The sequence below is a fragment of the Mustela nigripes genome, chromosome 2 (assembly GCF_022355385.1).
Source record: "Mustela nigripes isolate SB6536 chromosome 2, MUSNIG.SB6536, whole genome shotgun sequence".
Taxonomy (NCBI): domain Eukaryota; kingdom Metazoa; phylum Chordata; class Mammalia; order Carnivora; family Mustelidae; genus Mustela; species Mustela nigripes.
In genome coordinates this window covers 52,394,616-52,410,911 of record NC_081558.1, presented here as the reverse complement: position 1 = coordinate 52,410,911, position 16,296 = coordinate 52,394,616, and the positions used below count along the sequence as shown (strand labels likewise).

At 46.8% G+C, this 16,296-nt stretch overlaps 1 protein-coding gene across 1 annotated transcript in view; it reads right to left on the bottom strand.

The window, feature by feature from the left end:
- Positions 1 to 16,296, bottom strand: part of SLC6A11 (solute carrier family 6 member 11) — a 129,412-nt gene that overhangs the window by 90,739 nt on the left and 22,377 nt on the right. The window contains exon 5 of the mRNA XM_059390333.1: positions 10,957 to 11,089. Coding sequence (XP_059246316.1) covers positions 10,957 to 11,089 — 133 coding nt within the window. The remainder of the gene's footprint in view (positions 1 to 10,956; positions 11,090 to 16,296) is intronic.

Below are 16,296 nucleotides of genomic sequence, written 5' to 3'. Positions count from 1 at the left end.
TCCTTCCCTGGGCCTGTTCTCTTCCCTTTCATACATCTTTCCCTTTTATTTCCCCTGCTCCCTTTACTCCTGCTTTATGCCTCATTGAATCCATTAGCCACTTTATAGGGTGCTCCCGAAGAATAAATTTTCTGTGTGGGGCTCCTGGTCGTTTTCCTGCTGGCGGCTCCAACACGCCTTAATATGAGGGGAGGCGGTGGAGAAAAAGGCAGGCACTCCAGGGAGGAGCCTCCAAGGGCCCCTCAAAGCTGTGCCTCCTTGAGGCAGCTCTAGGGCAGGCTGCCTGGAGTTGGTGCCCTCGCCTGCCCAGAGGCCCCACCATGCTCCTTCCCCACCGTGATGGGCTCTGGTGCCCCAAGATCTTAGGGCACACAGCTTAAGCACTGTGAACTTTGGTATTCTCATCTGCAAAATGGGAATGACAGTCACACCTCTCTCACAGGCTTGTTGTGGGGACTCAGTGGGTTAACGTCATGAGGGCTTTAGAACAGGGTCTGGATCAAAGTGCCACATAAAGCATTTGCTTTGCTATCATCATCATGCAGACGATGCGGGCTGTTTAAGAGTCCTTGTGCCACCTCCAATTCCTCTACTTGTTGGTGAATGAAGGAAAGGAAAGGGGGAAAAAAATCAATTCAAAGCTATTTGCAGCTGTTTCTGTGTGAGTGCGTCTGTGTGTGTGTGTGTGTTTTCTTTTCTCCTGCCTTGGTGTCCTAGAGTTCTGAAAAGAAGAATAAAAACAGAGCCCCAAAGCAGTGAAAAGGCAGGATTCTTCTTAAAATCCCAGCTAATCCTGCAGCTTCCTTTAAAGCGGCAATAGCAAGGGGCGGGGAAGGGACCAGAATTGTTTTTGCTGTGCCCTCCCCTCTCAACCTCTGCTCCTGGAGACCAGGAAACGAGGGGGAAAAATCCATAAATCATCCACAGAGAGGAGGACAGAAGAAATTGGGCAGAGGAGAGAGCAAAGGACAGGAGCCGGCTGGGGAGGGAGTGGGGGCAACATGAGGGGACACCCTATCTGGGGAGCAGGATGGCTGCCTGCAGAAGGCAGAGGCTGGGGAGAGCCACCCCCATTCAAAAGTCAAAGTACTACAAGTTCTTGAACGCCTACAAGTTCTTGAAACTTCTACCCCCACAGAACAAGGATGTTATACCAAAAGGCGTTTGATGTGACTGATTCTTTCTACGCCGCTGCCACCTCCGCCTTGGTCACCTGCTAACACGGCTCCTACAACCTCTCTCTCTCCCACCCATCCATTCACAACAAGCAGCCAGAGCCAGCTTTTCAGGATGAAATTCAGATTATGCTACTCCTGCTTAAGAACATTCCGTGGCCCTCCATCACACTCAGAATAAAATCCCGAGCTTTCCCCACAGCCTACAAGGTCTGACCCCTGCCGATGTCTCCTGCCCCATCTCCTGCCACCCCTGACTCTGTCTGGGCCCCAACTTGCTCAGCTGCACCTTAACAAGGTCGTTCCCATTTGAGAACTTCGCGAGTACCGCTCACCTGGCCAATCCCTTCTCATCCTTCCCATCACAGATGGACACCCCCACTCAAGGTGCCTCCTGCCCTTGTTCTTTCTTCTCCCAGCATCCGCTGCATTTCAATGACTTGCTCATTCTCTATCTCCCCCATCAGGCTGTAAGCTCCATGGTCTGGCTCTCTCACCACTGCAAAGAGCCCCACCCTGGTACCTGGCTCAAAGTAAGTGTGCAACAGACACTTACAGGATGCATGAGTGAATGAGCAACATCTATACCAAGTGAGCATTTGGATACAAGAAATAGCACATTTGGGGGCTGAAAATGTTGGGGGTGAGATTTTAAGGATTTTTGAGAAGAGTTCCCCATTGCAATTATCACTGTAGCTTTGCAGTGTTTGAATCGGAACATGCTTTGGGTGACAGCTGTTTATGTTAGTTTCTTGTTAAATGGCAAGGAGTCTGCCGGAGTTAGTTTAACAGATTACAGATCCACAAACATTTTCTGTTAAGTACCAAACAGTGAATATTTTAGGCTTTGTGGATCACACAGTCTCTGTCACAACACTTTAACTCTGTTGCACTTAACTCTGCTTATAGACATGGATGTGGCTGTGTTCCAATAAAACTTTATTTATAAAAACAGGCCATTGGCCTGATTTGGTTAATCCCTAAATTAGACTAAGGTTTAGCAAAGCCACAAAAGAAGGACAACTAGTAATGACCAGATTTTTCCATCTTCAACAAATATGCATGGAGGTATTGAGAAAATATTGCAAAACCATGACATTGCTTCACATGCTATCACTTGATAAAACAGAATGAAGACAGGAACACAAAGAATTTATTTGAAATTGCTGTTTCATAGAATACACAGCATTTGTATTATTCTGCATGTCAGCAATATGTTTGTACAAGTGGGAAATTCTAAGAGCAATTTTCACTCTGGAGGTACTGGGGAGCCACCAAAGGCTCAATATTTGTTGCATGTGTGGGTGAGTGAGTAGATGAATGGACAACAAAAACGGAGAGGACAGGATGTTTGCCAGGGAGATTACAAAAGGAGACTCGGTCAATAACTGCATGAGACAGAAAGGGAGACGATGTCAAAAATAACTTGGAGGAAGAATGGGTGTCAGGGGTGGTCAAGATGAATTTGGTTGATGAATTAAAAAACAAAACAAAACAAAAACAAACAAAAAAGGACAGAGCAAAGTTGGTCTTTTCAACAAATGGACATCCACATGTAAAAAATAAATCTAGAACAGACTTCACTTATATCCTTCACAAAAAGTAACTCAAAATGATCACAGACCTAAATATAAAACACAGAACTATAAGGGTCCTAGAAGATAACTGGAGAAAACCTAGCCCCGGCCATGATTTTTTTTTTCTTCTAGATTTTTATGTATTTATTTGAGAGAGAGAAAGATCACAAGTAGGAAGAGCAGTAGGGAGAGAAAGAAAGGGAAGCAGGCTCCCCGCTGAGCAGACAGCCCGATGCAGAGCTCCATCCCAGGACCCTGAGATCATGACCTGAGCCAAAGGCAGAGGCTTAACCCCCTGAGCCACCCAGGCACCCCCTAGCCACGACTTTTTAGACACAACACTAAAGGCAGGATCCATCAAACAGTTGATAGGATACATTAAAATGAAAAATTCCTGTTCTGCTAAAGATAATGTCAAGATAGTGAGAAGACACACCAAAGACTGGAAGAAAACAGCTGCAAGGCACATATCTAAAATACCCCAAAACCCTTAAAACTCAACAATGAAAAGGCAACCCCATTACAAAATGGGCCCAGGACCCTAACAGACACCTCACCAAGAAGATACACAGATGACAAGTAAACATATGAAAAGATGTTCTTCATAATGTCATCGAAAACTAAACATTAAAACAATGAGACACTACTACATACCTATTGGGATGGCCAAACTCCAAAACACTGACAGCACAAAATGATGGTGAGCATATAAAGCATAATTCATTGTTGGTGGGAATGCAAAATGGTACAGCCAACTTTGGAAGATAGATTCAGTTTCTTACAAAACTCTCTTTGGGATCCTTGGGTGGCACAATCGGTTAAGCATCCAATTCCTGGTTTCGGCTCAGGTTGTGATCTCAGGGTCTTGAGACAGAGACCCACATTCGGCTCTGCACTCCATGCGGAATCCGAATTTCTCTCTCCCTCCGCACCCCCCTGCACCCCCCCCACTGTGCTCTCTCTCAAAAATAAGTAAGTAAATAAATCTTAAAACAAAACAAAACTCTCACCATGCCATCCATCAATCACCCTCCTTGGTATTTATCCAAAGGTTGAAAACTTATGTCCACACAAAAATCTGCACACGAATGTTTATAATGGTTTTATTCATCACTGCCAATCTTGGAAGTACCCAAAATGTGTATCAATAGGCGAATAGATAGGCACTGCAGTGTTTATTCCAACAGTATTTTCAATAGCTCAGATATGAAAGCAACCTAAGTGTCTATCAATAAATGAATGGATAAAGAAGCTGGAATGGAATATTACTCAGCTGTAAAAAGAATGAAATCTTACCATTTCCAACAACATGGATGGACCTAGAGGGTATTATGCTAAGTGATAAGTCTGACAGAAAAGATAAATACCATGATTTTGCTTATATATAGAATCTAAAAAACAAAACAGGGGCACCTGGGTAGCTCAGTGGATTAAAGCCTCTGCCTTCAGCTCAGGTCATGATCTCGGGGTCCTGGGATTGAGCCCCATATCGGGCTCTCTGCTCCGCGGGGAGCCTGCTTCTCCTTCTCTCTCTGCCTGCCTCTCTGCCTACCTGTGATCTCTGTCAAATAAATAAATAAATAATCATTTAAAAAATAAAATAAAAAACAAAACAAATGAATAAACTAACAAAAACCAGAATCATATACATACATACAGAGAACAAACTGATGGTTGCCAGAGGGGAGGCAGGGTAGGGGGATGGGAGATACAGGATAGAATGACTAAGTCCCAGGCATGAAAGGTAAGCACAGGGAATTACAGTCAATGGTATTACAACAGTGTCCTGTGGTGACAGCAGCTCCACATGTGGCGAACACAGTGTAACACATAAAGACACTGAAACACGATGTTGTACACCTGCAACTAATAGAACACTGTGTGTCAACTATACTCAACTAAGCCAATTTTTAAAAAGGTGAATGGATAAACTGTGGCACACCCAGACAATGGAATATTATTTGGTACTAAAAAGAAAGCTATCAAAAGACATGGAGGAACCTTAAATGCACATTACTAAGTGAAGGAAGCCAATCTGAGAAGACCACATACTGTATGGTTCCAATGATTTGACATTCTGGAAAAGCCGAAGTTACAGAGATGGTCAAAAGATGAAGGGTTGCCAGGGGTTGCGTGCAGGGGAGACGGAAAGGGGGAGCACAAAGAATTTTAGGGCAATACTGTATTATACTCTAAGGGTGGATACCTGTCATTATACATTCATCCAAATGTCCAGAATGTACACCAACAAGAGTGAGGCATTTGGAAACTACGGACTTTGCGTGATGATGAGGCATCTGTAGTTTCATCAGTTACAGCAAATGCCCAAATCTGGTGGGGGATTTTGATCTCGGGGCGGTTACACATGTGTAGGGGCAGGGGATATATGGGAAGTCTCTGTACCTCTTGTTCTGTTTTGCTGTAAAGCTAGAGCTGCTCTAAAAAATAAAAGTCTTGGGATGCCTGGGTGGCTCAGTCGGTTAAGCGGCTGTCTTCAGATCAGGTCATGATCCTACCATCCTGGAATTGAGTCCCACATCGGGCTCCTTGCTCTGCAGGGAGCCTGCATCTCCCTCTGCCTGCCACTCTGCCTGTCTGTACTCTCTCTATCTCTCTGACAAATAAATAAATAAAATCTTTTTAAAAATTTTTAAAAGAGAGGGAAAAAAATAAAGTCTTTAAAAAACAAACTACAAAAACGAAGGACACAGAAAAATCACAAAGATGTCTCCAAGTTGTGGTCACTTGATTTCAATTATCCAGAGTAAAACTGTTCATCATCCAGAGGCTGACAAGGTACAAATAGCCTGGAAGTTTCCTCCTAAAGAAAGCAAGTATCTGGGGTGCCTGGGTGGCTCAGTGGGTTAAAGCCTCTGCCTTCAGCTCAGGTCATGATCTCAGGGGGCTGGGATCGAGCCCTGCATCGGGCTCTCTGCTTGGTGGGGAGCCTGCTTCCCCCCTCTCTCTGCCTGCCTCTCTGCCTACTTGTGATCTCTCTGTCTGAAAAATAAATAAAATCTTAAAAAAAAAAAGAAAAGAAAGCAAGCAAGTATCTTAGGATCCTGCATCTTTGCAAAATTTAATAAATAATTGAGAAAGGTTTTTACTTATTTTTTTAATCCAGATTTCTAGCATTTCCACTAGTGTCTAAAGAGATAAAAAGATCACTGTGCAGAACTAAAACCATAGCTGTTGGACTGGGGTGGGTGAAATAAACAGCTTTCTGAGTACCTACCATGTGCGGAGAACTATAATCAACGTGTTCACACTGAGCCTGCATAAGGTCTCCAGCGGGGGGCATGAGAACAGAGGAGGCTCAGGTTTAGGGAAGGCAGACAGACTTGGGCTTGAATCCCAGCACCACTCCTTCCAAACAGGGTGGTCTTAGGCAAACCGTGCAACCTCTGTGGGCCTTTACTGCCTTATTTATAAAATAGGGTTTGAAATTAAAAACCAACATCTCTCCCAGCTTGGACAAGCTACACTCTAATATTCCAGAGCCAATTCTCAGCCATCAGAACCCCAACATTTGTAGGTTCTGATTCTCCAACTGTCCTATTGTGAATGCTAGCACTAATACACTGAATTGCAATTGCTTATCTGTCTGTGCCTGCCCTGCTAGGCTGCACACTCTATAGGGACAAGATGGCTCACCATCCCCTCTACAGCATCCCAGTACCTTGTGGGGAGCGCCCAGGTGCAGGGAGAATTCATTCATTCCACAAATGCTTATTAAGAACAGGATGTGGCACCTTGCTACATTCTGAAGCTGGAACACAGTATCTCCAAACTAGAGCAGCTTTTTCTGAAAGGTTGCTCACTCTGACCCTGGGGAGATACCAAATGCTGGATTCTGTGACATCAGAGGACTGTAAAGCACTTGAATGTGGTGTGGAAGAGGACAGCCCCAAAGGACATCTGCAGAGACTATCAGTGGTGGGGCAGGGTTGGGGGATGCTAATGCCAGAGCAGACTCGGGAGCCCACGTGCTGCCTGTTGAGCTGCGGGAGTGGGGCTGGGCCTTCACCTGGGACCCTGTCACAGATTCATCTGTGATCTACTCATTTGTGAACTGATCCCAAATCTCCTCTTAGTCACCTGCTAACAGGCCAGGACTGCAATGTCTGCCTCTAGGAGCAGGGGCCAAGTTTGCTGAATCTTAAGCTAAAGCTGGGGTTATTGTTTTTCCCTTAGATAAAAGAGGGGACCAGGAAACTTTTCTCAAGTTAGTGAAATTTTAGAATTTCTGCTGAGGTCTGAGTATGGGAAGTGGGCTGGAACTCAGCCATGTCCTGGAGAAGAGCAGAAAAACAGGGTTCTCCTTCCTTGGACAGCCTCATGAAAGCGGCTCTGGCCAGGGCCCCACAAGCAAGAGACAGGGGTGGCAGCTGCCCACTCAGGGAGACTCAGATGACCTGTGTTTATTCTTAGCTGTTTTTGTACAGAACCTAAAAAACCTTTGGACTCTGGGCTTGTGTCCAAGAAGAGGTGCACAATAAACAGTAAGAAAAGAATCACCCCCTCTCTTAAGAAGATACCGTGTGCCGATCAGAGACTCCTGGTCCCCTAAAACTGTCAGAATCTCATCATTTATAAACAGCTGACAAGTTGGGCCACCAGGCTCCAGTTCCTGACCTGACAGTGGTCATTTACTGCATGACCTTGGGTAAGTCGCTTCTGCTCTCTGAGCCTTAGTTTCCTGAGTGATAAAATAAGGGAGGGGATGGACCAGATAATTTCTAAGAAATCAAGCAGCTCTGGAAAACCACATCCCATCCTGGATGCTAACCCTGGTCTTGAGCATAGTATAGGGGGAAGAACCCTTGAAACGAAGCCTTCAGGAAAAATGCTGCATTGGCTCATCTGACTTCAGTATTTCCCTTAAAAGCACCATCTAGATCCACTGGCAACCAACAACCATTGAGCACCCACAGTGTGCTAAGCTAGCTCATTAACTGCCTCATTATAACCAGCCCATAAGAAAACTGTCATTGTCCCTACATCACAGGTGACAGGCAGGACGGTACACTCATCTAAGGCACAGACTATATGGTCACCAAGACGTGGGGTCTGCTTCCTATCCAAGGGTCCTTAAGCAAGCTACTTACTTCCTCCCACAAGCTTCAGTTTCCTCATCTGGAACAGAGATAATGATTGCCCCTGTCTCCTGGGCTTGTTTCATGATCAGAATGGAGTGGGCCTGTGAATCACTCAGTGATGATTATCTGTTACTACCACGAGCACTTCGACTGTTGCCATCATTACCATATCTACTAGAGGCAAGAGCAAGTAGGCTCAGGCAGAATGTATAAAAGGACATCACTCAAAACATCACAACAGCCTAAAATTTGATCAAGTCTAAGGACAGGTAAGATGGAGCAGCTCTGGGTCAGTGTTGCAGTGCAAAGTCTTCAAGTAATTGAGCCCAGGTTCCTGAACCTCTTAGCCTCTGGGTCTCATCTCCAGAGGCTAAGAGGTAATACCTCCCCAGGTTGTGGGGATGTGCTAATGTGGATGAAAAATTCCTGGCAGAGTGTGCAGGGAGCAGAAGGCTGTGGATGAATGTTCTCTCCCATGCCTTCCCATATGCTTCTTTTGAAATCTCCAAGAATGCAGCCTGCTGGTCCTTTCTTAAACCCCAGTCCCTGCATTAGAATTCTCTACACACAAGCTTGATGGCTCAACCAATGGCAAGTGGCCTACTGTGGGACTCAGCTTCTTCCTGAGGGCTGGGTGGAACCAAACTTTGGTAAGGCCCATGTCCTGGGCCTAAGAACTCAAGGCCAAATGTGCACATGGACAACCCAAGCACAGGCATGCACTAACATCTTGTCCAGTGGCCCTCAAACCTCACCACACACAACTGCCACCCAGCCAAGTCCACTGGCCTTGGCATTGACTCCCAGGAAAGTTGTAATCTTGATTGAAGCAATCATGGTATCAACCATGACACCTCCTCCCTTCCCTTTACCATTCACAAGGCCCTCTCACATATGTTAACTGGGAAGGTAAAGGCTGTGTTTTGTTCATCTTTGGATATCCACTGAACAATGCTAGGTATAGATACCCAGAAACTACTTCTCAAATGAATAAACTTTATCTTTATAACAAGATTTTTTAAGATCACCCCATTATTCAGCACTTGCCATAATTGGCAACCACTCCGTGAGAAAAGCCTCATATCAATCCCCATTTTGCATAAGGGGAAACTGAGGCTCAAAGAAGTTAAGTGACATGCTATGGTCACAGCTAGTGAGTGACAGACCTGTGATGTGAATCCTGATTCCACACTTTCAGCCCTCCAAGTCTTCAGCCCTCCAAGTCTTTCTCCTCCTCTTTAGCCACAAGAGGCAGCAAAGAGGGGAACAGGAAAAAAGTGTATATAGTCTAAAGAAGTATATCAATTACGCACAGATTTTTAGATTTGGAAAAATAGAAAAATCCTACTGCTTTTTAAAAATTATGTACAGTTAGTCAGCATATAGTACATCATTAGATTTTGATATAGCGTTCAACGATTCATTAGTTGAATATAACACCCAGTGCTCATCACAACACACACCCTCCTCAAGATCCATCACCCCATTACCCTATCCCCATACCCATCTCCCTTCTGTAACCCTCAGTTTGTTTCCTGGAGTCCAGAGTCTCTTATGGTTTGTCTCCCTCTCTGATTCCTTCCCATTCAGTTTTCCCTCCCCTTCCCCATGGTCTTGCATGCTATCTATTGCTTTCTCCTGATATAAACTAGAGAAAGCAAAGATCAGAAAAATCATCTTGGCCAAAAGGACATGGGTGTCCGTTCTCTTTTCTCTGACACCCCACCCCCCGGGCACATTATGATTCCTTTCTAGTATACCCTCAGCTCCCTTAGAGCTCACAGCATGGGGGCTTGTTGGTATCTGTTTTCTGCTCTCCTAACTTCCCTCCAACAGGTATGTCCACCTGCCAAACACTTACCACTGTGGCAGCTGAGGGAACCATCTTTTGTAAAAGGACCCAGAGTTGTTAAGTTCCCATTTCCTTGGAGGTTTGACCTCCAGCTCCTGACCAAGCTAACAGATTAGAATAAAGGTGATGAGCAAATGCCTGCTGGAAACAGGCAGGCAAGGAGTGACATGGTCAAAGTGACCGAGAAGTGAGTAAAGCTTCATGTCCTCTTTCCCACAAGAAAAAAATAGAACAGCACAAATGAGGACACTAATGGCACTGACATTCAGCCAAAGGGTCAGGGCAATAGGGAATGGTGGGGAGTGTGGCCAAGCAGAGCATCCCTAGAAGGATGTGGCTGCTGCTCAGCTCAGCCAAATGCTGCTGTGTAGGCATGCAGGCCCTAGGTCACCAAACCTTTCAACTTTCCAAAGGATACCAGACTCATATTTACTTTTTCACCATGAACTCTCTGGATTTTTAAATGCTTGCAACTAATTCTTTACTTTCTTTTCTTAAATAAAACACACAAGTGGGCTGGACTTGTCTATGAGCTACCTACAACCTCTGTATTGATCCTTGCAGCACAGATGGCTCTGCTAAAGACATCCCCCTGCTACTCTATGTTTCAAGCCCCCCTGACAGGTAGCTGAGGCCAAGCCTTAGGTTCTGGCCAGTGGTCCATGGTAACCTTCTGACCAGGCCTATTGAGATTGTCTGCCTCCTCCTATTTCTCTTTCCTAAGGAGACAGAGGTCCTGGAGGCTACATGGTATAGATAGCACAGTAACAAGATGGAAGCATCTGCCCTTCCCTCCACAGACTCCAGGTGGGTGAGGTCTCGGGGCCTATCAGTGTAGGCAGCCAGCATTTCTTGCCCTTGCATGTGCCTGGAGCACATGTCTTCATTACAAAATCCCATGGTAGTAGTTTAGCACTTCTTCCAGGGTTCAAAGCACTTTACCTCCCCCTTCCTTGCATGGCTCTCCATAAGACAGAACGGGCTTTGTTATTTCACGGATGAGCAACTTGAGGCTCAGAAGGGAACTGAATAGCCCTGAGGTGTGCTGCAAGTGAGTGGTACCCTGGGATTCTAGCTCTGGGCTCCTGAGTCCTGAGTGGACTCTCAGTCCAGTGTTCCTCCTACCACCCCACAGAAGAGTTGCCTTTTGCAATGTGAACTCCCTGGCACTCTACAGTTCACGTGTGATCTCGCACAAGGACAGCTCATATCCTCCCCTGCCCATGGCTGTTGCTTCAAGATGCACCTCTTACCTTCCCTGTGGACTTGGTCCCCTTCCAGATGCAGAAGTAACAGATGGTCCAGGCTGCCAGGAGACACAAGGCCAGCTCCCAGCGGAGGTTCCCAATGTGCTCAATCCCATCTGAGATGGCCAAGACCCGGCGCCTGCAGAGGGGAGTAGGGAGAGTCACGGAGGCTGGAAACCCACCCTGACCAACCCCCAGCAAAGCTAGTGCTATAGAGGGGCAGGGATGGGCCACCCACTCATTCATCTGCCCTTTACTATTTGCTGAGCACTTCCTCTGAGCCAAACCCAGGGCTGGGTATGGGGACCCCAGAGAAGAACAAGACCTAGCTTCTGTCTTCATGGATTCACTCATGGGGAAAAAGACAGGCCAGTTAGTAGATGGTTTATGGTAAGTGGGGCAAGGAGAGGAAGTTGTAGGGGCTCTGGAGAGACCAGGAAGCATCTAGCCTATCTCAAGGTTGCCAGGAGACTGTAGCACTGTCCATACACATTCCAGGTCCCTCCCTCAGCACAAGCATTATACATCCCTGGCCTGCTGAACTAAAGAGTGAACACTGAACTTGCTTTGGCCAGTGGCACCTGTGTCACTTCCAGGGCCAGGTGGTGCAGTTCCCCTCTTTCCCTTTTCCCTACTGTTGCTGTCATGACAGGGTATGTATCAAGATGAAGCTTCTAGAGGCTTAAGTTCCTGAGTGACTTCATGAGGCCCTTCTGCTACCCCTTGTCCAAGATGTGGTGTGATCAAGAAAGCAACATTGTTGCTTTAAGCTACTGAGATCTTTGGAGGTGTTTGTTATCGTGGCAAAACCCAACCAATCCTGACCGATACACAGGGGGTCAGGGAAAGTGTTCTGGAAGAAGTGATATTTGAGCTAACCTTTGAAGGATGATGGGATTTAGTCAGGAGAGAGAGGGAGTTAAGGTTGTTTTAGATCGAGGTATTAGCCAGAACACAGAGCATGGGATACCTGGGGAATGCTGGAGCATGGGGATCAGAAGGGAAATGCAGAAAAGGTAAACAGAGGAGTATCCCTGGGAGCCCTGAATAACATGCTTAGAGATGGGCTATCCACAGGAGGGGGAGGACCCCTGGCTACACTGAGCCAGTGCCTCCTGCCCCAGTCTTCCTTCAGAACCATCAATTCTTCAGGGTTGACACAGGCCTGGCTCCCAGAGCCCACGCCTGGGGTTTGTGTTTCTTTAAAGTCAAACTTGCCACGCTCCATATTGTGTAGAACCATGGCACCAAAACAAACCCCCTCCAAACTCACTCCACGAACCCCATTCTGGCTGCCAAACCACCCCCGCTGGACCACGCCGGTTGCCTCAGCGCTCTGGGAACGTCCTTTGAGCAAGCAGCTCCCATCCCACCAAGCATGAAAGCCTCCCTCAGTGTCTGTCTCCCTGGGAATCTGCTCAGGGCCCGATTCTGCATTAATTATCCAATGACACCAATTAGCCCTGGTCTACAGGCTCCCTCCAGCCCCAGTCCCTGCTGGAGAAATCCGGCAGGCCCCCAAACAAAACTGGGCTGTGTGCAGCTGTGGACCCACCTGAAAGGAAACCAGCTTTCAGACCTATAGCCAGAAGTGGGAAAATCCACTTAAATACACATTTATTGAGCACCTACTATGTACCAGGCACGACTAATACTACAGATAAAAAGGTAAGTGTGTATAAGTTTTGCCCTCTACTAGTATGTTAGACCAAAAAAAAAAAAAAAAAATCCAAGTTATTTAAGGAAGGAGACAGCCACATAGCTACAATAGGTTGTTTTTTGCTTTTTCAAGGTTTATTTATTTTAGAGAGAGAGCAGTAGCAGGAGGAGCAGAAGGAGAGAAAGAGAGAATCTCAAGCAGGCTCTGTGCTCAGCTCACTCTCACGACCCTGAGGTCATGACTTGAGCAGAAACCAAGTCTGAGGCTTAATGGACTGAGCCACCCAGGCGCCCCAGCAACAGTTTTTTGTGTTTTATTTCATTTCTTATGTCTTAGTAGTTTCTGGCTTTAATTCTTTTAAGACCTACAGGCCATTAAATAAAACCTTCAAGAATATCTATTATCATGACAGAGTAGTGGGCCAAAGAGCACAGCCTTTGTGGAACACTTACTAAAAATACAAAAATTCCTGCACCTCATCCCAGACCCACGGAGTCTGAATCTTTTCTGTACAGCTCCCTGGCAGCTGCATTTTACCACATTTCCCCAAGGACTGCTTATGCATGATAAGGCTTCTACACTACAGAAGTAGAGTTCCCTGGCAATGAAGGAATGACCTACAAATTCCACCTGAATAGTATTTTTGAAGCGGATCTGGGGACGGTATCCTGTATCCTTCGAGAAGCTACTGAAGGGCTTGACTTTCTCCCCACCAAATACTGTGATGTACCCACTCACTCCCAAAATTCTGCAAGGAAACCTCATGGTGTTCATCAAGTACCTTGTTTCTAGATTAAGAGTCTCCTAGGCGACATATATCTACCACCTTGCCCACTGCCCCCAACAGCAACCCAAATGCCCAGCAGCTGGTGAATGAGAAGGGTGAAGCCCACACAGGAGAGAAATTAGGCCAGTGCAGATGGTGTGCTTTTCCCAGTCCACCCCAGGCTCTGAATTTTTCATTAAAGAAACACTTACATGAGGTCCCTAGCTAGCAGGGGGGCACAAACACACATGCCTTCTTATTGATGCGGTTGTTTTCTGAACTGGAATTTGAAAACTGGAAATGGTACAGGGGTAGAGGGGCAGCAGAGGAGGCAGATCAGCCAGGAGGGAGCTGGCTCAGGTCCCCTCTCTTCCACATTTTGTATGCTGCAAACTTTTGAGTCATGCAGCCTGCCTTGACGCCCTCTCGCTTAATTGAACAATCTAATTCCCAGAATGGGAAGCAGATTACTAAAAGCTACGCAGGATGAATTGCTCTTTTGTTCCACCAGACGCTATTTGAAAACATCCCCAAATGATTTCTTTAGGTTTTACCATAGCTGACTCTAGCTAGCAATGGACCTTGGGTTTCTAAAGATAGGGGGGTCGGGGGCTAGGTTCTCAGCCTGCAGGCCTGTGGGTTGTTTTGAAACCCACAAGGGCAGCCTTTGAGAGCCAGGGGCTGGGGCACTCAACTCCGGAGACTTGGAGAAGGCACAGCTCTTCCTGGGAAAAAGCTTTCTTAATGACCCTCCCCCATGAAGAGCTGGGACAGGAGAAAGGTCTGAATAAGGAAGAGTTTGCTGCCAACACCCTGGCAAAAAAAAAGGACCAAGGAACAGACCTCCCGACACTGTCCAGGGAGCGGGAAATGGTGAAGACTAGACAGAACTCTTTGGAGACCTTTACTCGAGTTATACTGAACAACTACTATGAGCCAGGAAGGGAAGCAGATCCTTCCTGAGGCATCTTTTTCAGGCCCTAAGTGTAGAGTATTTCTGGAGATTGCTATCCAGAGACTAAAATCTCAGAGCTTGGAAGTATGAGGCCTCTGCTTCTCCACCCCTGTGCATATATAGAGATGGACTGGGTTCAAATTGAGCTCTGCTCCTTACCAGCTGTGTGCCTTGGGATAAGGGATATCACTTCTCTGAGTCTCAGCTTCTTCATCCATAACATGGGAATGACAATACTTCCCTTTGATAGGTTTTCAACCATCATCTAACCCTCCCCACAATCCTTGAGGTTAAGTACAATCACCATCATTTCAAAGTCATACCAGGAGCAAGCAAAAGCCCTGGGATTTGAATCTAGGGCTCCTGGCTCCAAAGGCCACACCTTCAGGCTCAATGCTAGCTCCTAGATTCCCCCCGTACACTTACCCTGTAAAATGACGGCCTTCCTCTCTTCTTCATAAATTAAAGCTGTTGGTAAATGCATGCCCCAAAGCTATATTACATGTCTTTGCATATGACATAAAGGTAGTACATATGTCCTTCATACATTTATTAATTTATTCAAGTAGCACTTATCAAGGTGTCCTTAGTGTGTCCGTGTTACAGCTGGGATTCTGTAAAGAGCTCATGTTCTAAAGGGGAAAGCAGACAAGAAAACAGAACTGGGCATGGAGAGGGTCAGGATGGAGAAAAGCAGGGACCCTCACTGGGGATCTGGCCAAAAATAGGATGTGGAGATGTGACTGAGCCAGGGGGTCCTGGAGGGTAGGAAGAGAATTAGCAAAGAAGTGGCAGAGAGAGCATTGGGGCAGAACGGCCACCAGGTGCAAAAGTCTGGAAGGAAGGCTTGGTGAGGTCAGTAAAGGGCATAGTATGTTGGGTCAGTGTACCAGAAGCTAGGATGAGAGGTAGGGGTGAGAACAAGGCTGGAGTGTGAACAAGGGCTAGACTATGAGCCTTGCTAAGGAGCTAGGGTTTCGTCCTGAGGGCAACAGAAGCCTAGTAGAATCTTAAAACTCTTTGGCTGCAGTGGGAAGAATGGACAGTAATGGTAGAATGGGGCAGGGCTCCCTTAGTTTAGTCACTAAAGGGGGAGGGTCTGGACCAAGGTAGGGGAATGGTCCTGGAAGGAATAAGTGACTTGAAAAGTGCACAGGTACAAAGTGACTGCCAGCAGGCGGCAGGTAACAGGGAAGAGGGAGGTCTCCGCTGACTTGGTTGGATGTGGGGTCATTAGTTGAGCAGGAATGGAGGTTGAGCAGGTAGGAGGAGGTGGTGGTAAAGGATCGATCTTTTAGACAAGATGATTCTGAGGATTGTGAACACCCAGGAAGCTGCAGTGCCCAGAGGCAATGGCTCTGGCTGTAAAGCTCTGAAAAGAGCTGCAGGGATGAGATTGAGACCTGAACTCAGGGTGTGCTGGGAGAGCATGAGGCTGCCTGGGGAGAGCTGGAGGAGGGAGAGGACCTGCCATGGAGCTCCCAGAACCCCAGCATTCACAGCGCAGAAAGAGGAAGGGAGGAGTTCTTGCAGCAGGCAGGCAGAAAGGCAGGGGAGCAACAGGAAAAGGGGGTATCCCTGGAGACAGAGGGCATTCCAGAAGGGGAAGCAGCCCATCTGCCACGTGCTGGTGGGCAGTCTGGTGAGAGGGAGAGTGTTGCGGGATTTGCAACCAGAAGGTGTGGTTGAGGCAAGGCGAGAGGGTCCTTGTGGGGCAGACTTCAGGCTGCTGTGGGCGGGGAGCAGGACAGACTTCAGGCTGCTCTGGGTGTGGAGCAGATACACGATGGGACCCTGGTGAGGTAGCTCTTTGAGGAAGTTGGGCTCTTGTGGATCAGAGGCTGTGGTAGCTAAAAAGGTCCCACAGAGTACAAAAGCTGTTTTGCTATGCCAGTTTTGTTCTCAGGTTGGTGCAAGTGGGGTAGTTAATGGGTAAGGGAGGATGGGGTCAAACACAGGATGGGA